Source organism: Filicampus tigris, chromosome 13 (genome assembly GCF_054856515.1).
Source record: "Filicampus tigris isolate MCC_2025a chromosome 13, RoL_Ftig_1.0, whole genome shotgun sequence".
Taxonomy (NCBI): domain Eukaryota; kingdom Metazoa; phylum Chordata; class Actinopteri; order Syngnathiformes; family Syngnathidae; genus Filicampus; species Filicampus tigris.
The window spans coordinates 9,324,791-9,349,270 of NC_141229.1; the positions used below are offsets into that span (position 1 = coordinate 9,324,791).

General features: G+C 42.6%; 3 protein-coding genes across 6 annotated transcripts in view; 2 read left to right on the plus strand and 1 right to left on the minus strand.

The window, feature by feature from the left end:
- btbd7 (BTB (POZ) domain containing 7) overlaps window positions 1-8,513 on the plus strand; it is a 26,246-nt gene extending 17,733 nt beyond the window's left edge. For 3 of the 4 annotated variants that reach the window (XM_086049213.1, XM_086049214.1, XM_086049211.1), the window contains 7 exons: window positions 2,018-2,093; window positions 2,929-3,089; window positions 3,171-3,314; window positions 3,545-3,734; window positions 4,262-4,440; window positions 4,550-4,954; window positions 5,810-8,513. In XM_086049213.1, the coding sequence (XP_085905339.1) occupies window positions 2,018-2,093; window positions 2,929-3,089; window positions 3,171-3,314; window positions 3,545-3,734; window positions 4,262-4,440; window positions 4,550-4,954; window positions 5,810-6,586 (1,932 nt within the window). In that variant the 3' untranslated portion in view covers window positions 6,587-8,513. The remainder of the gene's footprint in view (window positions 1-2,017; window positions 2,094-2,928; window positions 3,090-3,170; window positions 3,315-3,544; window positions 3,735-4,261; window positions 4,441-4,549; window positions 4,955-5,809) is intronic. The other variant, XM_086049215.1, reaches the window with a different exon arrangement.
- A 492-nt stretch (window positions 8,514-9,005) lies between these two features.
- Window positions 9,006-15,245, minus strand: LOC147137486 (putative E3 ubiquitin-protein ligase UBR7). The gene is made up of 11 exons (XM_086049216.1): window positions 15,013-15,245; window positions 14,711-14,844; window positions 14,189-14,249; window positions 13,184-13,279; window positions 13,049-13,102; window positions 12,682-12,778; window positions 12,501-12,601; window positions 10,512-10,700; window positions 9,780-9,936; window positions 9,640-9,701; window positions 9,006-9,403 (listed from the first exon to the last, which is right to left on the minus strand). Exons 1-11 carry the CDS (start codon window positions 15,130-15,132, stop codon window positions 9,323-9,325), a joined length of 1,152 nt encoding a protein of 383 aa, XP_085905342.1. The 5' UTR covers window positions 15,133-15,245; the 3' UTR covers window positions 9,006-9,322.
- Window positions 15,246-17,747: 2,502 nt separating this feature from the next.
- LOC147137487 (inositol-tetrakisphosphate 1-kinase-like) overlaps window positions 17,748-24,480 on the plus strand; it is a 36,440-nt gene continuing 29,707 nt past the window's right edge. The window contains exons 1-2 of the mRNA XM_086049289.1: window positions 17,748-17,997; window positions 18,405-18,582. Of these exons, the coding sequence (XP_085905415.1) occupies window positions 18,488-18,582 (95 nt within the window). The 5' untranslated portion in view covers window positions 17,748-17,997; window positions 18,405-18,487. The remainder of the gene's footprint in view (window positions 17,998-18,404; window positions 18,583-24,480) is intronic.

The following is a 24,480-nucleotide window of genomic DNA, read 5'->3' on the forward strand; positions in this document are numbered from 1 at the left end:
GCGCCTTTCTCAACAGATCGCCAAAACCTAAGGTCGCCTTTGGAAGTACCTTTGAAAACCTGAAGTTTTCCCAGAAATTCAACACTTACAAAATAATTCATATCTCAGCCCCTGTAGCAGACAGAAACGTAATTCCAAAAGAATTAGAGAGCTTAGACATGTGGCTTTCACATAGGCAGAGTTTATTATTATTTACTGTTTCAATCAAAGATGTAAAAATAACGTCAGTGCAAGAGAAGCACTATTTTAATTAAAAAAAAAAAAAATTTTGAGTGGTAATTACCATCCTCTATTTTGTGACATAGACGTCAATATCGTCATTGTCTACAAACCATTTCATCTCACGTTCCACTGGTTCCACTGGTTCAAAGTCCACAAGCGCGTCGTCCATATATCACTGCCGTTACTTATTTCAGAGCTCCCGGCGATCGACGGCATCCGCCATTAGCCTACGGCTCGAAAAAAATTCCGCGACACAGTCACGTGTATATTCTGATGCATTAAATTGGCTAAGAGACGGAGAATTGGATTAAAAAAAGATACAGACGTATCCGCTCTCCCGGCTTTAAAGGTAGAAAGATGCAGCAGTGCTCCCGGCTCTAGTGGTAGAAACGCGGTTATGCGCTCACGTACTTAATGGGTTAATTTTTTAGATCTAAACGTACTTTTTGTGTTCTGGTCAATGAAAAAAATGTTTGACATTCCAAAATGAACTTGTTTTTATGACTTGACTTACAACTTGCTTGAACTAATTAATGATTTGACTCAACTCACCTGAAATTTGATGGGGACTTGACTTGTCTTGCTTGGGACTTGTTTGAGACTGAAAGGTTATGACTCTGACTTTTACAATTTTACAAAACAGGGGAAAAACTTTTGATCAGCCAAATTGTCCCTTTGCCAGGGTAGTATTCTCATCGCTGAACCCTGTTTCAATTTGCTATTGGCGAGGTGGCGAGTGGACAGCATGAACACTGACCAGTTAATGCTTTCCTATAAACCACAGCTTTGGCGCCATCTTGTGGCATAGTGTTGCAGAAAGAACACAAAAGTAGCGAATAGGTGAGTTTTTCAGAGAATAGCAGACTTTTTTTTTTTAAGAATAGGTTCCACACGAAGAAATGTAAATAGTTGAATTTGTGAATAGTAAACCACAAATAAGCGGGGGCTCACCACTTCAGCCATTTTTTCCATCGTACTTCAATTTTCAGGGTATCAAAAAATATTAGGACAACGTGACATAATTCGAAATATAACCACAATTTTTAATACTTGATGAAAATCCTCAAGTTTAGAGCTCAGCAAATTCCTCCCTGGTGATGCTTTGCCAGACCTTTCACTGCAGTCACCGTCAGATTTTTTAAAAGCAAATGAATTAAATATTCTGATCTCAATCCAGTATGCTTTTATCTTACTGAGAACTAAAGGAAGGGCGACAGGACCTGACTGGAAAAAAGGTCAATTTACAGATAAGTTCCCCTATGAAAATGAAGGTAGTCTACATAAAATGGTTGTAATTTCTGAATGGAAAAACCTCTTTAACGAAAACCAAAAGTCTACACGCCTGTCACATCTTTTTTTTTTTTTTTTTTTTTTTTTCTGTTCGAACTGCGGTGATGTATGAATGCAAAATCAAACACTCTCCGTCATTGTCCAAATAGTTATGTATAAAACCGGTAGTGATCTGCTGCTCACTAAAATACCTCCTTCAGCATGTAGTGCGGCATTGGCAAAGTAAAACAGCTTTTGGACTATCATCACTTCTGCCAAGCTACTTAGGACTCTGGCCAGACACTTGAGGTGAAATGTTGTAATCCAACTACACAAGCCAACCGGGTTTGCACCTTGCTGGAACACTGTCCAAACATGTTGCACTGTCACCTTATCCTCAGCTGTTTTTTATCCCCCCTGACAATATCTGACCTCCTTGTCCTGATAATTATGTTGTCTCCCTGACCCCCCCCCCCCTCCCCTCCTCCTCCTCTCCACTATCTTCACATCTTCGTCTCATTTGCAGGCCAGTGAGCAGGACATTCTCAAGTATGTTGTTAAGTGGGGCGAGCAGCAGCTTATTAAGAGGATGGCAGACAGGGGTAAGATAATACACTGTATAATTATCCTCCGAGCACAGCCCCCAATGATTCTGAGGACATTTCACACTTACTAAAGCCTCCAAAATGTATTTAAAAGCATATCAAACAGTGGCCGAATTTGAACCTAAACGCAGGGCAGTGCTCCACTCAACATTTGTCACCCATGAAATCACTGTGGCATAACATAGCCATTTTCTTTCTGTGGATTCTGAGAATTATAATCCCCTTTTTGCTGTGGTGATCATTGATTAGCGGAACAAAATGACTAACTGATCTATCGAGATTTGGCAGAGATATAGGTGTCGGACCTTGTCAAATGGGATTTTCCATGGTAAATTTTAAAGGGGAAGTCAACCCAAACCTTTTTTAAGAATACATTCTGTGCAGGCCCACTAGTTGAAACACAGCATTCTGATTAATATTGTGTTTGTGGAATTTGATTTAAGTTGTCAAATCCACCCATTTTTAGCCATCTCATAAATGGCACGATTCGATTTGATCAAACCCAGCTTAAGAACCACTGCGGCTCTTAAGTTGTCTTTAGGTTGTGAATGTGAGTGTGTATGGTTTTGTCGAAATGTGCCCGCTGCTAACCAGTGCGGGGTGTACTCCGCCTCTTGCTAGCTGGGATAGGCACCTGCTCGCCTGTGACCCTAATGAGTGTACGTGGTGTAGAAAATGGTTCTCCAAGAAAGCTCATTTGTTGTCTTTGAAAGCTAAACTAATTGGCAATTCACAGCTAACAACTCACTTCATGTAATACTTTGAGAATAAAAGCATATGAATACGAAGGACTAATTACATTGTCTGTCCGTCCATGTTCACATTTGAGCAGAGCCCAATCTGTTAAGCGGCACAGCCCACAGCGTCAACAAGCGTGGAGTGAAGAGGCGAGACCTAGACGTGGAGGAGCTTAAGGACATCCTTTCCCCCCTCTTGCCCTTCATTCGAACCGAGCACATTTTGCCTCCGCACAGCGATGTCCTCTCTGATGCGGTTAGCGCTCCTTCCCTGTCTTTTCCGACCAATGTCTGCGGGCTGCATTATGGTGGTCTTATAGCCTGTTCTCATCCACAGCTCAAAAGAGGTTTGATTAGCACTCCTCCATCCGACATGTTGCCAATGGCGGAAGGGGGGAAAGCCAACGCTTGGTTGAGGCAGAAGAACGCCGGCATCTATGTGCGCCCTCGCCTCTTCTCTCCATACATAGAAGAAGCCAAGGTAGGACAGTCATCGATTGGGCCGTCAGATGATTGCGCGCACTGCAGACCTGTTAGTTCCAAAGCGCCCTTGTTGCTATGCTGGCTCGAAAATGACATTCTATAACAATTTTCGGATTCGCCTAATGAGCTGTAACGGTGTCTATTTATGAACATGCCAACAGGCCGGACAGATTCGTTCGTTAGCAAAGTCTTTGCAAGCACGCTCCAATTTGCCTTCTGTCTCCTCAGTTGGTGCTGGATGAAATGATGGTGGAGCAGACTGATCTGGTGCGTTTGCGACTTGTACGCATGTCCAACGTCCCAGATACCCTCTACATGGTCAATAACGCCGTGCCGCAGTGCTGTCACATGGTGAACCACCAGCAGATGACCGTTAACTCGGTGGCTGCTCCGTCAGTCGTAGCCAATGAAATCCCAGGTAAGGTCTTTGTCGAGAAACCGACATTTCTCTTGTCCTCGTTCATTTTCAGGATACAGTGAAACTCATGTTTATCTTAATAGATTCATTCCAGACCCATCTGCAATAGGTGCAGATCTGCAATTTAGATAGACCTTATCAAATACTGTTTTATTTTATTTATTTTTTTGAAGTTTCACTCCTGGCTCATGTTGGCAGCACCACCTGCGTTAGTTTGCTCATTGTGTTGAGTTTTCATGTGTTAACTCATGTCTTTTCCTGCCGTTCACTAAGTATCCACAAAGTATATCCATGACTGTGGGTCTCCATTCCTAATATGATGGCATTAAAGTAAATAAGAATCCCATGAAAGCGCATCAAAACGGCCACTTTAAAAAAATAGCGTGTTTGTGAAAGATGAAGCGTGGGGAAACACCGGATTCTGAACTGATGAATTTCCTCAGTTGCCTCAGCACAAATACTCACAGTTCTCAAGGATGTTTACATTTGATGCCTTTGCGTGTTCATGCCGATGTCCGTCTTTGCAGTGCCGCAGCTCTCGGTGGTGAAGGAGATGATCCGGAGGCTACAGGAACTGAGACACACGGAGCAAGTGCAACGAGCGTACGCCCTCAACTGCGGCGAGGGCGCCACCGTCAGTTACGAGCTGCAGTTGCGAGTGCTCCGGGAGTTCGGGTTGGCTGACGGAGCCACTGAACTTCTACAGGTAAGGGGGGAAGAAAGGGGCAGCGCTGCAAAATTTCAAGCAGATAAAATCTCAGGCGGCGCAACAGTTTTTGTTTTTTTTTCCCCCCAATGAAATGTTATCTTTTCAGAACCCATACAAGTTCTTCCCCGACGAACGATTTGGAGATGAGAGCCCGATCCTGGCTCTGCGCCAGGTGGGTCGATGTCGCGTAAACAGCAGCCCGGCCATGGATAGCATGTTCACAGAGCTGGAAGGTGTAGCGGGCTTCCACCTGCCGCTGCCTCCCCCGCCTCCCCCGTACCACCCCCCTGCTACGCCCAGCCACGCGCAGCTCAAAGGCGCCTGGCGACCCCGCGTCCCCATGCCGACCCCCACCCGTTCCTTCTCCTACCCCTGCAACCGCACCCTTAGTCAGCGCCATGCCACGGCAAAGCATGGCGGCTCGGACTTCTCCTCTGCGCCCAGATCCCAGCCCCCAGACTGCACCGAACCGCAGGCTATGGGCCGAGCCTTGCTATCCGAACAGCAGGCGGTGAGTGTATCTGCTCTGTCTTTGAGCTGTGCGTTAATGCAGGTCTTCCCAAGCCTTTTGACCACAAGTGAGCAATTAGTATTAAAGGAGACAAATTATGCTTTTTCAGAGGCGGCAAAAGCACTTACAGTACTCTCTCACGTACACATACTTTTGTAAGAGAGACTGTCTGGTCCGCTACCGTGATGGGTCAAATGTACATGTAGAAATGTGTACATAACAAACCAAGATGAAGGTAGAAGTACTGATTTTAACTCCCAGTACTTTAAAAAAATGTAATGTTTTTTTTAAACTTCAATATGTATCAATATGTAATACCCATGCTGATAACTTGGCACAACAGAAAAGTCATCTGCCCGCAAAATGGTTTCCACTTGTCGCGTGTTGTTAAGAGCTTGCTAGCATTGGTTCTTACGCTATCAAAAATGTGATCCCATAGCTTTGCTAACGTTGTGAACGCCCCTCCCCCGCCCACTCTCGCAAAATGAGCTAATGATAATTAAGAAAAAATACACATTGTGCATGTTTTTTTTTTTTTTTCAGATTAGCCAGAGCATTTTCAGGCGACAGAAGCTGGCAGTTTTTAGAATGGAAAAAGACAGGCAAATATAATTATTCTTGTAGCTGACAACATCCAACAATTGTCTTAAATGAAAGGCCATGGATGGGGAGTTTCGTTCAAGCTTCTGCATGTCACTGCTGTCGCCTTTTAGGCTAGGCTCACAATGCAGGTCTGAATGCTCAATTCGAATTTATTGGCCACGTGTTGCGTAATATATTTAATATCTTCACTTGCTCATGTTTAGATCACGAAAAAGCAACTTTTCAAAGGTATTATTATCTTCTCTGTTTCAGATGGGCATGGAGCCTGTTATGAGGGAGTTCATGCCCGACATTGCGCTGGGCGTCTCGGTCATGTCGCTGAGGGAGCAGCACATTGCAGAGATGGATCGGGAAAGCCCAAACAGCCCTATGGCTCCCCCGGGCCTTCATCTGCCCCACGGGCCCTGCCCCTCCGTCCGCCACGGCCACAACCACAACCACGGCCCCGGGCACGGGCACTCTTGCAAGAGACACGCTCCGGAACCCAAGCTGGAGATGCAAGCGGAGTTCCCCGACCTGTACGACTTCTCCCGTCGACCTTCATCTCCGGCCCCCGCGCACACTTTGTCCACATTTGCAGGCCCGGATCTCTACAGCCACAGCTGCGCCCCATCGGGACCCTTTACACCCACTTACATCACGGACTCTCAGTCGCAGGGCCACGCACAGGGACGGACCGGCGCGGACCCGCTACGGCTGGATGTGCTCAGTATGACCCCTCAGAGGCATGACGCCGTCAGCCCCTCGGGGCCGCAGGCCAGGATGGGTCACGCGCCGAGGGGCCGCTCAAACGAGACGGACCTCACTCACGGCTTGGGCCACCTGCGCTCGCCCAGCGGAAACATGGACGCCTACGAGGACAGAATGGCCGGACCTCGAGACGCCCCGGAGGATATGGTTCTCGCTGGGGAGTCATCTGGCCCGGGCTCCCTTCAGCAGCCTCACAGGAACAGTGTCAGCGAGGACATGGCCAGAGACCGCAGGTCACCCAGCAAGCCTGACTACCCGTACAAAAAATCTGCACTTTAACCTCGGCAATTGAGTTCGGAAAAGGGAATGACTGACAGCCCATTGTATCGAATGGTCAAGCACTAAATATGTGTGTGTGTGTGTGTGTGTGTGTGTTCAGCAGAAGCATGGGGAAAGGTGATTGCTATTTATAGGATGTCTCTTTGTCCTACCGCTGCCACTTGACTCCATCCATCAGACAGTCAAGAGTCGAAGGGCAAAGTGTCCATCTCGCTTTGCCCATCTCGAGGTCACTTGCTCTGATGGATCCGTGTGCTCATTTGTTGGTTGAGTCAGTAACCTTCATGTAGCTCAGTTGTCAAGTGGCGGTCAGACAAAGACGCCATTCATGTTGAGGAGTGTCAGATGGCAGGATAGGATTGTCCATTTACAAAGAGCATTGTGATAAAAATCATATGGAAATGTCCTCCTGTCTTCTACCGTCGGTTTTCTGTAGCATCCCATGCAACTAGTTTCCACCGCACACAGGCAGCGAAATAGCATCCGACGTCAAGTAGGGCTGATAACTGCCACGTCCAAACAATCGCAGCAAGTCGATTGCAGGCTTTTCCAATAGTTTGGCGGTAACACGGTTCATACTGTCTTTGTTCAAATGTATTATTTACGTTTCTTTTCAAGTGACAGCCTACAATACTTTCTGCACTCTGGCATTGATCCACCCATTTTTCAATACCGCCGATCCTCACTTGGGTCACGGGTGGGCCCAAACCGATCCCATCCATCGGTTTAGACAACCGTTCACGCTCACGTTCACACCTAAGAAAATTTCCGAGGGGCCCAGATTTGAACACCCAGCCTCAGATGTTGCTTATAAAGAAACTTAAACGGTAGCAGTGTGTCTTCTTGCAATCTTAACGCACGCCAAGGTGTGCTGACAATCTCAGTACTGTAGTCGCGCATTTTCAGCCTGGTCTCTTTGTACATATCAGCAGGAGGACAGCGGGCTGTGTGTTTGCACTCCTTCCTCCTAATCTAATAGCATCAAGTAATCAAATCTTGAAGCCTTAACCAATACTCTGAATATTCCATTTCAGCTACCTTCGAACTCAGTTCTCAATGATGTCATTCTATCGCAAACCACTCGTTAATTCACTTCAACAGTGTTTCCCAACCTTTAAGGTAAGCCACATATTTGACATTATATACGTGACAAATCTGGTTCAGTTCAGTTGATCACAAAGCTATTATTCTGTTGTATGAATGACAACAGGTGGATTAGCAGGTTAGTTGTATATTCTGCCATCTAATAGAACATTTAATTGTTGGACCTGTCACTATACGTTGCCATCATAGATAACTGTAGATGAAGGGAAAAAAAAAAGATTTTTTTTGTAGTAAATTAGTGAAATTGGATAACCCGGATATGCGGTTGGGAATCACTGAACTAATTGACTAATCAACTAATTGATTGTTCTTTTCACTATGGGCGGACAACCGTCCGACCACCATCTTGCTGTTAGCGTTCATACCTTTCAAATAAGTGTTGTGGCCGAAGTGCCGCAGCAGCTTGTAGCTCCAGAGCCATGCAAGTCCATGACTGAAGCTCACACGCCAGCACGACAGTCGTCGTTTAAGGGGGGGAAAAAGGAACAACTTCAAACAAAAGGAATCGCGTGTCGACGTGAAGAAAGGTTGCTGGCTCATATTGCTCCAGTGGAAAAAAATTGTACATAACCAATCAAGCACTACTTGTTTATGGTTTCTATTACATTGAAGTGGTCGTTGTGTTCTTGCGACTGTGTACTTGGTCCTGTCATGAAATCTCGCTGCGAATGTGCTCTTACGATTGTGCATTTGGGGCAATTTGCTCACTATTGTAGGTGGTGTGGATTGTCATGTTTTTTTTTTTTTCCTTTGCGAGAGAATCTGAAGATTGCCAATGCAGAATCAATTTTCTCAGCTTGCTTTGAGTCGTGGGGGGGGGGGGGGGGGGTGGGGACACTAACTTCAGATTCCTCATGTGTAGTTGTTGACTTTTCCAAGAGGACGTTCCATTGACTAAAAGTGGTTGTTTTACTCTTTGCTGTAGAGAGGTCAGTGCCTTCCCTGCCTGCAGCTGGGTTTTTATTGGAGACCTTGATGTCTATGCAAGCTCTTTTCTACCAGCTTACCAGCCTGCATCAGATAGTTGTAGCTCCCTTTTGTGTACATAGATGTTATTTAGCACCTTTTGTTGTCTTTTTTTTTTTTTTTTTGAGTTGAATCATCTGAAATGTGTTGGATCCCTGCAGGTACATTGTACTTGTATGGCATCTTAGGAATCGATGTTTGTAGACTGATTGTGTTGCATTTAGTTTCACTGAATCTATTTTTCTACTGGCGCGTCAAAAGATGCGCAACAGTGGTCCTCAAAAATAAACTGGTTTGATATTATGAAATGAACTTGTTTGTCAGTGAAACAATGACTATCGCCATTGAGTGGTTAACATAACTTTTCTTTTATCAATTTCCTACAGGACAACTTTCCTCATACATACAAACACTTAGCAGCATGTCTCGAACAGACTTTCAAGCGAACAAAACTGGTCACAAATGAACATGCACTAGGTAAAAACTAGCTTCAAAGTTGAGGCACCTTGAACGGAAACTAGTGTGCTTCCGACATTTGCATTATTTCTTCTAGAATCATTGCAGCATAAACACCCCCCCCTTTTTTTCCCCCCAACATAGGGAAAAGAAACATGTTCACAGTTTTCATGAGAAGCACCAAAAATCTGCAGCATGGCCTGTCTTTAGTCACTCAAAGCCCGTGTTGGTCCGACGCCGTTTGGCCCGCAACTCCTCGAAAAGCTCATACACGGCTTCTGCAGTGACTTCCTGAGGGAGACGGCACAATGAATGTCTCACAGTGAACTGTTAGTCAAATCCAGTTGTTAGACATTAAAAATACGTTTACTATCAAATTAACCGCAATAAACGAGGGATTACTCTATTTATTACCGTGCTTGAACTCCATTTACGAGTGACCTAGCCACTTTGTTTTAAAAATCACATACAGCTTTCCAGCACAAAAGTTTGCCCATCCTCGGCTCACATACAGTTGAGGTCCTTACTTTTTTTTCTGCTACACATTTGTCAAGTAATGCATTTATTGCAGTAGCCATCTCATTGCAACCTAGAAGGATGGGAGCATCATTAATAGGAGCACATAAATGTCAGAGTAGCCACAGAGAAAAATTGCAGTGCTTCTCACCGTAAATGAACTCGAGCTGCTGGACTCTTGTCAGTGAACTTGTCAGCGCAATCAGCGGGTGCTTGCCAAACGGCTCGCTCAGGCCTCTTCTTTCGTAGGCCAGGACCGAGTCGGACAGGTCCAAGAGGAAGTGAACCTGTGAGGCTACGTAAGCCCTCTGTGTGACACGGGTATGACAAATGCGTTAGACCACAAAATGAGGCCAGAGGGAGCTACGTTTTTCACAGGTCATTTGAAGTATTACTGTCCAGTCATAGTAACAGTTTGAACAAATATGACAGTTGTTTTTTTTTCTTCTTTCAATTGAAAACTCATTTACATAACTCATTGTTTTATCAAATATAAACAAAAAAAACCTCTCTCGCTCTCTCTCTATATATAGACAGAGGAAGTGTGAGAGATTATTTCATCATATGAAAAGTCTACCATAAAAATCGCATACTGAAACCAGAATAGAAGGAAGCTAAAACGTATTATATTATTCATGAATTTATTAACTTAAAAAATGCTAAGTAAAATTGTTCAAAATCAATCAAATTGTTGAATTAGATAAGTGGATTGTAAAAATACAAACGCATGAATAAATACACTTTGATTAACCTTAGGGCTAAATGAATGGACCAAATATGACACTACTTTTGATCATGTAAATGCTCTGCGGGCCGGATTAAAGTACGGAGCCACGGGGCATACTTTGCGTACCACTGGGCCAGTCCAATGCTGGGAACCCACCTTGCAGCTTGTGCAGGTGCAAAGCAGAGCGCGCCATTCGGAAGGCCAGAACACCGCCCCCTTTCGAGGCCTGGACACATGCAGGCTCTGGAAATGCTTCAGCTTGCAAGCAGCCATTTCGGTCTCGCCGGGACGGTCCATCATGTCATCGTGGCTCCGCTTACAAGGAAGGCTCCTGGTTGGCACTCCCTAACGTGAGACAGGACCGTGAGTTATGCCGTGACACAGCTCCATAAAACACACGATTCACCCGGCAAGGGCGAGATGATCGGGCGGTGAAAATGAGTGCTTTACAGTAAAGCTGGCCTGTGAAGCGCGGCCAGAGCTGTCTGCAGAGACAGAGACAGAGGGGCCTTGTGGGTCACGTCTCCTCTAATTACCCAAGAGGAGGCCTGCTCTCCGGCCTGTCACGTTGCTCTTCTGCGCCATCAAGTGGCAAGCTACAAAGCAGCAGCTGCCACATCAGAGAAAAGGCAATAACACTGCACATCTGCACCGTGGGCCACATGAATCCATCGGGACGGTTTCTACACCACTCAATCGTGGATTTCAAAGCCTTCCACATCACACGGGACTATATATAACTGAAAGTATACTCGTGCCATATATACACATATATATACATATATATACACACATACATACAAAAATATATACACACATACATACAAAAATATATACACATACATACAAAAATATATATACACACATACATATAAATATATATACACACATATATACATATATATTACACATACATACATACATACATACATACATACGTGTGTTCTTTCATGAACATGTATTGTGTTATATTTAAAGTACGTAACCAATTTTGGCATGAGTCGAGGGAGATTAATATTAACGTGAACCCCCATTTATTGCAGGGGATATATTCCAAACATCAATAAGCGAAAATTTTCCATATAGTAGAGCTGGCCGATTAAAGATAAATAGTTTGACTGATATTGAAACCATTAATAATAAACAATTCAATGATTTCAGAACTTTTATTTAACTACCAAAACGCAACATTAAATATAACTTGAAATATTTTTTGAAACAAAATAATATGTATATAAATAACAGCAATATAAAACACAACTGATAAATCATTTGAAAAAATATATAAATATATTGTGGCTTAATCGGTACATAAGGTCATAAGTTAGGTATATGACAACTGATTAATTTTCTGCATTTTTCGTGGAGCCATTTTCGTGAAATCGTGTCACACAGGTCTGTTTTACACTCCTCTCAGAAAAATTATCTCTGGCTTCTTAAAAAGGTGTTTCCGCATCTATTTTTATATATGGTGTACAGTGGAATTTGCTGTGTCCCCTTTTCACATTTTCAAATTGTTAATTTTTCTACGTTTATCGTACGCAAGGCGCAGGCGGGATCCGCCCAAAAAGTGTTGCTAGCTAGCTGGAATAGTTATATCCAGAGATGGGCATTCCGTCCCTGGGACGGAACGGCCCATTTTGTGGATGGACGGACAGAGGACGAGAAGTCTTTTAAAAAGGACGGACTAAGCAAGGAAGGAAGTGGGTTTTCGTCCGTCCATCTATTCATTCCTAACCGGCTTAAGTACCGACTTACGTGTTGTGTTGGGTTCTTTTAAAATGCAAGTCTACTGTTCTCTTCTGATACATCACGGAGCCGCCTTAATTAACTGCCTGCACAACGCTTTTCATGTGCTTCCCAGCAGTCAAATTGCACGGGCATAGTCTGCCCTCTAGTGGTTTAACACATGTACGACCATGGATGATGTCACAGGAGTCAGGATGCCATTTCCCTGGCTGACAGAAACACTCCCAGCCTGTCTTGTGTGTGTAATCCGGGATAGCAATTTTGTTTTGTTAACTGTTATATCCAGAGAGGCGAGTGAAAGTCTAGTCAGAATCGCCGACGGACGTCAGTTTAAAATCAGAGGCTGACCGGCCTATTGACGGGTAATGATATTTGTCAAAGTAATGATAGCCCTACCTCCTGCTCCTTCTGCTCAAGACTGGTGGAAGGTTCTTCACGGCTGATTTCCCTCGACTCCAAAATGTTCTCATCTTCATCCTCCACCGTCTCGGCTGAAACTGAAAAGGAGGAAAACATAATGAACGCGACATGTTTGGTAATTGTGAGTTTGTTGCCGTCACCTTTGAAAGAAAATTACCTGAAAGTTGAGCAGCATACGTCCACAGGAAAGGAGCCTTGTTCATGCAGTCCTCGCATATCATCTCATCCATCGCCGCCACTTCGCACTTCAAATGCTAAAATGTAATCAGATGAATGCTCATTAGAACGCAAGCATCATTTTACACCAGCCATCCGTTTCCCATATTGCTTGTCCTCATTTGGGTTAAAGCCTGAGTCATTTGTATCTAACATATCTTCTTGCTCTAAATTTCAATGCAAATGTTTAATATTCTTCGTTTATTCCGTCAAGGGGAAAAAATGCATGCTTTGTTTGTTGTTTATTGTTATTTTCATTGCAGACCACACACATGCAAGGAGAAGTTTCAAAAGTGAGTAATATTTACCCTGTTGTGAAACCAGTCCTCGCAGATGACACACTGGATCATCTCATCGTTGACCTGTGGAAAAATTACACACACAAAAAAAAGGTAAACATCAGAAGCAACCAATGCAGGTGCACAAATGAACAAACGGTATACCTGATCCTCCTCGTCAGGAAATGGCCGGTCACACGAGCAATAGCGGCCGAAGAAGTTGTGATTGTAAAGGTTTTTGGGGTTTTCCTCATCTTTGGTCTGCCACAGCACAGGGTGATCATAAGCAAAATATTAAAAAAAAAAATATTTTGACCTAATGAAGTCCAATATGAGAAGTCCTCATACTTATGTCTTTCAATGGCCATCATGCATTTAGTACGTTTAAAATGTGTGTATGCAATTGATACATTTTGTGTACGACAGACACTTGATTATATGAAGTAAAATGGTCTGACGTCCAAGTTTTATGAGACTTTTGATGCATATTATGGGGCGTTTTACTTTTTACTTCAATGCTACAAACGTGATAAGGTACTTCGCATAATCTTAACCGCCAACATCTTTAAAGTCTCAAATCTCTACTCTACTTGCTATGTATAGCTCCAAAGTCAAGTTTGCAATACTGCGTTGATCCACACAGCAGAGCACATTACACTAAAATGACTAAATACAAAAAATCGTAAACAGTGAGAAAATTGCTGCTATCTAGGGCTCCAACTAACGATTATTTTAATTATCTAGTACCGCATTTTCCGGACTATTAGCCACTACTTTTTCCCTAGGTTTTGAACCATGCGGCTTATATAATAAAGGTACAGCTATTCTGTGGATTTTTCTTCCACCGCTAGGGGCGCTCTAACCGGAATCACAATACAATGCAATACATTACAATAGCCATTAGCAGAATGCGACTGCAGGTGGAGGAATTCAACGGGCGAGGGCGCTATTCACTAGGTTATGAATTAGGTGGACGTAACAGACAAACTGGAGTGGCTGCGGGCAGTGAAATGAAGATAAGTACTGTTTACTTCCTCTTGGTTCGGTTTCGTTTTAATCAGCAAAGTTGCTGCCGTGTTAAAAGCCACTGTTAGGAAACAATCTGTCAATCTGCAATCACTCTGTCGACAAATGGTTGCAGTTAAGCAAGATGAGAGAACGAATTCTCACCGGAACTAGTTTACACTGAAAATCCCCAAACTTGCCGTTTCCACAATCACAGCGGAAATTTCTGTAACGAAAAGCAGGAAGAGAAACTTTGTTAGATTGCCTTTCAGTCAAGTCGAAAATATTATTGCATTGAATACACGTGTTATTATCATACTTGTTTCCATTATGGGCCACATTGCGGTTAAGGTAGCCCGCAGGGGGCTGGCTATAATGGTGATAATACAGAAATGTACAATTGCTAGTGGTGTAAAAGCATGAGAAAAATAACTTAAGTGCGTAGCTTGGTTTAAAATGTATGGTTCAATTCACATTGTGTACAGTAAGGAACACAATGCAATATTAACTTAAAGTGGAAGTCAACCCAAACATATTTTTTTCCAATAATATGTTCTATGCAAGCAACACAAATGAGGTTGCATTTTTTTTTTCTCTTTTAGAATCGCCATGACGTCTGCTAGCCAGAAGCTGAGCTGCACGGTATTTGTTTACACAAGGTATTTATATTCAAGTTTAACACCATACCTTTTGGTGTACAGTTCAAAAACGGCATGCCCATCATGGCATTTGTTGACACAGGCCAGGCAAATGCCAGCAGGCTGTGATGCATTGGGTGTGCATGTGTTGCATGCAAACACTGCCTGCCTCTTCACATAGCCCTGCAACAAAAATACACACAAAATGAAGCTTAAAAGACAGCAGAACGTGGCCAAGAGCAACACGGCCATCAACCAGACATGAAATAGAAGTTCAACACGATGTAAGTGTATTTTGTGTTCGCAAAACATTTCTGTGCATGGATGGAAGACAAAAGGTGTGTTTCTTACACGCGGGTAAGAGCAGTTGTCGGAGTCACTTCCTGCCAGTACGCACAAAGCATGCTGGAGTTCTTCCTCGTTTTCAAATAAATCGTCAATTTGGGAGTCCACTTCATTTGTCTCTGCCATGATGGGGGTCAAAATACAGAGAAGCAAACGGGCGTGTTTGCTCTCACTGCTGTAGTTCGCGCAAAACAATGTTGTAGTTCCGGGCGGGAGTTTAGAGCCATTACCACGTGGCGGAAGAGACGTCAAATAGCTGTTTCCGGCTGGAGTTATTTCCGCGTCCTCGCAAAAAAATTAAATAAAAATAAATAAATAAAGATTATAATAAATAAATAAATTAATAAATAATAATAATATTTCAGCGTCCCCTTGTCAATTTAGCTTGAAATACAGTAGTTGAAACAATTTATTTACGGTTTATTTTCCTATCCGTTTTTATTATTATTATTATTATTATCCATCCATCCATTATCTACACCGCTTATCCTCACAAGGGTCGCGGGGAGTGCTGGAGCCTATCTCAGCTGTCTTCGGGCAGTAGGCGGGGGACACCCTGAATTGGTTGCCAGCCAATCGCAGGGCACACAGAGACAAACATCCGCACTCACAATCACACCTAGGGGCAATTTAGAGCGTCCAATCAACTTACCATACGTTTTTGGAATGTGGGAGGAAACTGGTTTACCCGGAGAAAACCCACGCAGGCACGGGGAAAACATGCAAACTCCACACAGGAAGGCCGGAATCGGGATCGAACCCACGACCTCTGAACTGTGAGGCGGACGTGCTAACCAGTCGACCACTTATTATTATTATTATTATTATTATTATTATTATTATTATTATTATACAGAATCCCCGGTGCTGCGGCATCAGTAGGTAAAATTAGATAACAGTGTGAAGCGCTTTTGAGCACCGTAGGTAGACAAGAGCTTTACAAGTGACAACCGATATATATATTATTATTTTTTTTATTATTATTATTATTAGTAGTAGTAGCAGTAGTAGTAATATTATTATTATTATCATCATTATTATTATTATTATTATTATTATTATTATTATTATCGATTTCAAGTATTTTAAACTGTGGAATGTGTCGGATGTTGCAAAAGTGTCCCAGCAGAGGGCGCCAATAATTCCATCCATCCATTATCCATCCATCCATCCATTATCGATACTGCTTATCCTCACAAGGGTCGCGGGGAGTGCTGGAGCCTATCCCAGCTGACTTCGGGCAGTAGGCGGGGGACAACCTGGATTGGTTGCCAGCCAATCGCAGGGCACACAGAGACAAACATCCGCACTCACAATCACACCTAGGGCAATTCAGAGAGTCCAATGAACCTAACATGCATGTGTTTGGAATGTGGGAGGAAACCGGAGTACCCGGAGAAAACCCACGCAGGCACGGGGCCAGTAATTGATTTTTAAATGTTTGGTTTTTTTTGCTTTTGTTTGTTTTTCACCGGTGGTGAAATGGTCCAACAAAAGCTAGGAAGCTAAAATAAACTTAACTGAAATAAACGAAACGAAACTAAAAGAAAATAATTTATCAATTTAATTTAATTTGATCTAATTGGTGGTTGCTGATTATGACCTTAAACAAGTTCCATGACTATTCTCAACTGTTACTTCGAGATATGTTCTGCACAATTTTAAATCGTTTTAACGTCACACGATATTTAAACTTCAGTCTACCCAGGGTGCCGTCAGAGGTCATTATGGGTGTGCCTGGGAAATGATCCAATGTCACTCAACTAAATTTTGACTGAAAATTGTAATTTAATTACAAATATTTTGTCTTTTTTTTGTTCCGTTATCAAAGCCCTGATATATAGTGACAGAAAGAACAATTATATGCTCTTCGGCAGACGGTAGAAATAACTTGTGACCCCATAGCCATTCAAATAACAGATGGCATTGTATATGCAACAGGCCCAGATTCCACACTTTTTAAGTCAACTTGGAAATGAATTGAGACGAGATCGTTATCCATCCATCCATTATCTATACCGCTTATCCTCACAAGGGTCGCGGGGAGTGCTGGAGCCTATTCCAGCAGTCTTCGGGCAGTAGGCGGGGGACACCCTGAATTGGTTGCTAGCCAATCGCAGGGCACACAGATAAACAAACAACCGCACTCACAATCACACCTAGGGGCAATTTAGAGTGTCCAATCAACTTACCATGCATGTTGTGGTAGGAAACCGGAGTACCCGGAGAAAACTCACATGAGTGAGAGAACATGCAAACTCGACACAGGGAGGCCGGAGCCGGGATCGAACCCACAACCTCTGAACTGTGAGGCGGACGTGCTAACCAGTCTTCCACCGTGTCACCCGAGCTTGTTATCATCACCATTATTTCATCATACATCATATACATTTTCTGACATTTTTGGTGGTGGGTTTCCTTGAGTTTTTTTCTCTAGTAAAGTGGGTGCTTTGGCTCAATAAATGTGGAAACACTGGTTTTTAGCTTTAATAACAGGAACCACAGGCTCAACTTCTTTGACCATATCTGGTTGCGTTTGAATACAATCGGAAATTTGTAAAACAAATCTATCCAGTCAATTACTCTAATAAAATTGGGGAGAAACGACTTATTTGTGTACTTTAGAGGAAGTTTGGTTTTTGCTAACGAATAATTGAAGGCATAAACAAGCGAGGCATAAAGTGATGACAACCACAGCAAAAAGCAAACGAAAACGAAATAGGAAGGGCTAATTTCCGAGCGGCGGATGGAGGCAGCACCAGCCTCCTGGATCCTGGGCGTGTGCAATCATTCCCAGTCAGTCAGTAGAGCCCGTAGACGGGGGGAGAAAGCACCAGCAACATCGCAACGTGAGTCCAGCTGTGCCTGTCAACTGTCACCTTGTCTGGAAACTTCTCTCTTTGCTCCAACTGGCGGGCCGAGAATGGGAAACTACCCGAGCTAGTTCCTGAAGAGGACCTCAATTCAGGGGCGGACTGCCAAAAGTGCCAGGTTAGTTAGCTCTCGGCGCCTCGTCGCGAGCATTATTCGCAGCCACGGCGCTTATTTCATGTCTGAGCGAACACGCGTTGAAATGTTGTATATGCGACATTTACACATCGGCCTGCCATCAGCCGTTTTCGCAGCCTGCTTGCGGTCTTGTGGTGTGCCATCGTTTGGACTAGCACGCTAGCCAGCTAACATTAGCAAGTGAAGTTAGCTTGGAGGGGCGCGTGCATGAGTTTGACTGATGCTCCACATAATCTGTCATGCTTCCAGGCTGTGTTGAAATTGTTTTTTTTTATGTTGTATTCGTCGTAGACTTGACAGACCTGTGATAGGCGCCTGTGTGTGTGCACGACACAACCCATTCGGATTGGAGTGGTGAGAGACTTTACACTGCTTTCCTGTTTTTTTAGGTCGATCCCTCATTCAGTCAGCCAGCCAGTGAGTCAGTCACATCCTTCACGTCCAGGGAGGGGATCCAGGAGCCTCAGTGGAGATGCAGACCTTCCTAAAAGGCCGGAGAGTCGGCTACTGGCTCAGTGAGAAGAAGATGAAGAAGCTGAATTTTCAAGCTTTTGCAGATCTGTGCAGGTATGTGAGAGTATTTTGAGCACCTGTCATTTGCATGAACAGCGGGATCTCTCAAATCCAACACAAGCCATTCCGGGATGCTGGTTGACTTTCAAAATTGTTGTATTTTTAAAACACATTATCCAAAACGTGAAATGGCCCTCGTGTTTACGGTACCTGCTCAACTGTGTTGACAGGTCCTGGGTTCGAACCTCAGTTTAGTGACATTTACATGTTCTCCATTACTAGAGGTGGGCATTTTACAAAATTTTGCCGGTCTGTCATTCGTCATCCTTGAATGGCGTAGGTACCGTCATTCATCAGTCCGTCATTTTTTCAAACCGAACCGAATTGTAATCGTCAGTTGGCCAGTCTGTCAGTCTGGCCGTCAGTGACGGGTTGACGGACCGGTCCGTCAGTCTAACGGAATGCTCACCTCTGTGTATTATGATTTTTTTTTATGATATACTCCTGGCTAATGACACTGGAGACTTTGGCCCTCTTCAAATTAAAATTTTTGCCAAGGAATTTTCCTATCATATCCGTATGAGATGATACTTGGAGGATTGGTCGTTTGAATACTAAAAATGTTGAGGAAAGTTGTAGGGATGTAACGATATCCAAACATTATGATACGATTTTATCACGATATGAACCTCATGATACGATTATTATCATGATACGATTATTATCATTGTGGGGTGGATGGTGGTGTAGAAAAATCTCAGAATATTTTATAAAAATATTTACATTGTTAAAAAAAAAAAAGTCATCAAATTGAAAAAAAAAGTTTTGTTTTTGGTCATAATAGCAATAGTGACAAAGAAATAGTCTGGGCCAGTTCTTTCATTGTCATGTGTTCCTATTGGCTCAGCAGTGAAAAGTATCATGGAAAGGATATTACCCTCAATTCTTTATACGGCAGCAATATTTAAAGCAACAGGGCACTGATGGAACTGACAGACTCGCCGCGAAGACACTTGAGCTTCACACCCAAGACTTAAAATAAAAAAAATTAAATGATAATCTGCAAGCCAGACTTGCGTCAGAAATATTCGGTCACGCGATGACGTCAGTTGGGAAAAATAGAGTTGAATTAATTTGAAACAGTGCTTTCCTATGTTTGAAAGGGTGCACCTTTTCACCACTCCTTGACCTGATTACGTAATCCAACAAAGGCTAATGAAAGGTGGCATAAATGTTAGGAAATGTGACTTTCCGAAGAGGCCTTTTGTGTGTCTTGTTCAGTTGGACGTGACTGCAGCGTTTGATATGGTAGACCACCGTATTTTGTGGACTCATTTGCAGCACCTCTGCATTAGTGCCATTAAACCGCTCTAGAGTGGTTTAGATCCTACTTGGCAGGCAGGACCTTTTGTGTTAGCTTTAAGGCTTCATTATACTCCCGCGGGCGACTTCCGCACGCATGTTACTGCGGCAATGCCGCGCGCAGTTTGACTTTATACTCAGCGCGCAACCCACACGCTTTGTTTTGAAAATGTGTTGCAGTTTCACTCCAAGTCAGAGGGTGTCGCTACAGCTGCTATTAGCTGGGACACCATAGGGTGGAATTTCCCTCTGCCTTTTATGGCCAATTCCGGTCAGCATTTTTACTGCCGAGCAATGAACAAAGCGACAGCGACTTGAATGGATATCGTGCCTGCTAGAACAAAGGGACCTAGATGACTAGACAATGCATTTAATTGTATTGTGAAATCAATCAGGAAGTTGGCAGCGATGGTGGCACATGCGTGGGTAGGCTTCTTTACGCACACATTAAGTGACATGACACCCACGCCGCTACCAAACGCAGCAGCAACAAGCTGCGTGGTGGATTCTCTCCTCTTTGGTGAATTGCCCTCAAAGAACCGAGCCGGGGAAAAGTGTACGTCATCACAACATATGACATAACAGACAGAATGCACGCGGCGACGTATGCGCAGAAACAATTTCTGACGGGTGCGTGGCATGTGTTTCAGACGTGCCGCCAACATGCCACGCAGCACGTGATGCAATGTGGCAGTTGTCGCCTGCGCCGACGCGGGTGTATAAAGTAGCCTTTAGTTGCTCTGTCCCACTGTTGTATGGTGTTCCACAGGCTTCAATCTTGGGACCCCTGCTGTACACTTTGATGTTCATTTTAAGATTCTTTTATTTGTTTTGTTAGGCAAAACCCCTCCCTGTCCATTTTTAAAACTTGTGTTAAACATGTTTTTATTCTTTGGCTTTGGACTCAGCATTAGACTTGGGATTGTTTCAGTGTTTTATTGTTTTTACTGTTTTTTAAATTATTAATGTGTTGTTGTACCCCTTTGTTTTTGTATGGCTGGATGATTTTTACTTTATGCAGCTACGTCTGGTTGTTTTTAAAGTGCTCTATGAATAAAGTTCACTTGAGTATTCCTCCCTTATTCTTTAAACATAAATTCTCAGTTACTTAAAGACTCTTAATTGCCTGTAGGTATGAATGTGAGCATGAATGCTTGTTTGTCTAATTCTACCCTGTGATTGGATGGCGACCGGTTCAGGGTGTGTGCCACCTTTCACCCACAGCAGCTGGGAAAGGCTGCGTCTCACTTGCCACCCTAATTCAGGACAAGCTTTAGAGAAAATGGATGGATGGAAATAATGTGAAATGATTTCACATTACATCATTTTAACGTTTCGTCACTGTCCCGTGAAAAACACTTATGTCCAATTTTGGGGGGAAAAAAAATTATTTTCACGTTAATGCGATGTCTGTAACGCGGAAGCACCATTCACGTAAATATAAGAAAATTGAAGAAAAACGGACAAGTGTTTTTCACAGGACAGTGACGATTTTTAATTGTCAAACAAGTGTATAATTAAGTTAACTGCTGATGCCTAGCGAGCATGTAAGGGATGAAGACATTTTGGTTCAATTTCAAATAAGAGGGGTCCACAGTTTGCAACAGAGTTTCGTTCATGAGACGGAGACATCATCCATATTTTTATATAAGTCGGAACGTGCCATAGTGTTCCACTTTCTTGCACTAACACAGCAAGTCATAAATGAAGTAAATATTTGTATGCAAGAAACACATGTAGGCTATGAATACAAAACAATCAATTGAAAGACAGTAAGAAAACCATACAAACCCAACCACCTGTACCCTCTCCACTCTAAATGTGGCACTATTTGCACTTTAGATAACATTTCATTTGGATGAAATCATCAGCATTACTGCACTTCTGTATTCACGCATGCCTCCTGTTAGATCAGAAAGATTTTTGTGGTTTGCATGAATGCACAGAGGGAATACCAGAGTCAAGCCCTTGGTTGGCAAAGGTTGTGTTTGTTATGTCTTGAGTGGAAGCTTGTCGGGACACGGCACTCGGAGCAAGAAGAGTGTGTGTGTTAAATGTGTCAAGTGCTCAAGGCGCAGAAACTTTAAGTCGTAATTCATTGTTTTGAAGCAATTAAAGTCCAAGGCATTAGACATGTTTCAATATGAGAAGCGTGTATACTTAGTGAAATGTTAGAGGTTTTAGTACAATATGCTGATTGTAATTATAGGATAGGAAACAGTCTGGGGATGTTAAAGCCATTCTTTTAAGGAAAATTGTTGTTGTTTTTTTTGCTTCAGGTGGTTGTTGCTAATGTTTTGCAGAATCCTCATCACAGGTGCTGATAGTAATCATATTATAGACAACTGTCTGGACATGTTTTTGTGTGTCAATAATAAAAAAAAAACATCAGGTTCTTAGGGTTGGGAACGATAATCGTTTTTTTCGATGCATCGTTCGGCATATTAAAAAGATTCAGAATCAATTCATAGGTGTTAGTAGTTGATATTTAAAGTTTAAATAAAAAAACGAAACGCATACGCAAGTGACTAAGTGCGTTTGTACGTCAGATGTCTGTGCTATGCAAAGCTAATATGTGACAAGATGGCGGAACAAGCAACACCTCATACGAGCACAGCCAAGTCAACGTGTGAAATATAAATCATTGCTTTTCCTTGAGTTTTTTTGTTTTTAAAACGTACCAGTGTTTTGCATGGACCTCAGTATAAAATGTCAGACAATGTAGTGATGCGTCTGAATCAGAATCCAATCATAGGCATCTGAATCGGAATCGGATCGAATCGTGAAGTACCCATAGATTCCCACCTTGATGATTGGTTGATTGATTCACTCTTAGCTAGTTTTCTGTCTGAAGAAAAATAACATGATCTCAGTTGAGGCAATTTATCCACAGACCTCCGCTATGGCACAAATCCTCCGAGCAGCATTATTCTATTATTCTGCTCACTAACCCACCGAATTGAAATAGAGCACAGAACATTCAGACTGTGCATGTTTTATTTATTTATTTATTTATTTATTTGCTGTTTTGATCAAAATAATTTTATTTTCAATTGTTTCGCTGTTGAAGTAAGATGTGAAAGTAGTCTTTGCAGTCAAAGCAGTGGTGTCAAAATCACGTTTGTTTGGCAGTCAGGGTTTCCCTCAGAAGGGCCGTTATGACTGTAAAAATCATATAATTGTATAATCACCTCAAAATATTATACATACACAAGTAGTACTGCATTTGATTGTCATATTTTTTTAATTGACACATTTGATTTGAAACCAGATGATTTAAAATTGTGACAACCAAATGCTTAAAGTATACACATATTTTCCAATTTATGTTATGAAAGGATTTGGGGAAACAAATGCTTGTAGAAAATGATTTTCAGCCAAAATGAAAGGAACAAATGCATTTATCAAGGAACACAATAGACTTTATTTGCTTTTGTGGGCCACATTAAATGATTTGGCGGGACGGATCTGGGCCCCCGGGCCTTGGCTTTGACACAAGGATTTTAGGTTGTTCCTGGTTTGGGGCCCGATGCTGCAGGCTGTGACGAATGTTTATCTTGTATCTTATCCGTCGTCAGCAGTGTAAAAAGTTATGTAAGTTGTCAGAAGTAGGACATCATTTTCTCGAGCACTTCTAACCTTCGGGATAAGATAATGTACTGTCTATCGGATTAGGAACATGCTCCGGTGCAGTTTTAGCCATAATATTTCAAATGTGATGGTTTAAAAAAAAAAAAAAAGAAGTATGCAAATCAGTGTTTTAATTGGGTTCACTGCTCAGTCTAGTGTGTGAAAAGGCAAGAGGGTTGTTGCCTCCTCACAAAGTGACCTGATTGAGCCAGCACAGATTACCACACTGTAATCCTCAAAACATTTTTAATCTCTTTTAAACTCCCAAGCAGCCACCAGTTCCTTCTCTCGAGCCGACCCAGACCTGGACTCATTGATATTTGTCGTGTAAGGTTGAAGATGAAGAAAGAACGGTGGTTTTAAATGGAAAAGTGACACTTTCCCCCCCTACTAATGTTTGCTTCTACTCGGGACGTCACTTACAGTAGTTCTCTTTTTGCTGATACATCCTCTGTCAAGAAATGAAAAGTCATCTTCAAGAGGAAGGAAAAGATGGAAGTCAGAGAGTAGGACTCTCACATGTCAACATCAGCTACATTTTGTGTTATCGGGAGCTCCTTACTCAGTAGTCTCTGGCGCCGTTGTCACACTGCAACAAATTCCATTCAATTTACAGGAATTTACTACAGTACCTTACTGGTTTTTTTTTTTCATAATAATTGCAAAATAGCTATCTATATAATATATTGTAGTAAATCAGTATAAAACAGTATTTTCTGTCAAGCGGTGCAGATCAGCGCTACATTCCTTCCCAAATCTTGTCACTACCCATCAGCTTCTGATGCAGTATTATTATAATTAAATAGTAGATGTATTATCTAAACTGCCATGTATTATAAAAGATACAGTAACCCAGCTATCCTACTGGCATGTACTGTAATCCAAATTACATACTGTTAAAATAAAGAACACTTACAGTAGGTGCATTGTAAAATAACAGTAAAATACCGGCAGCAAGGA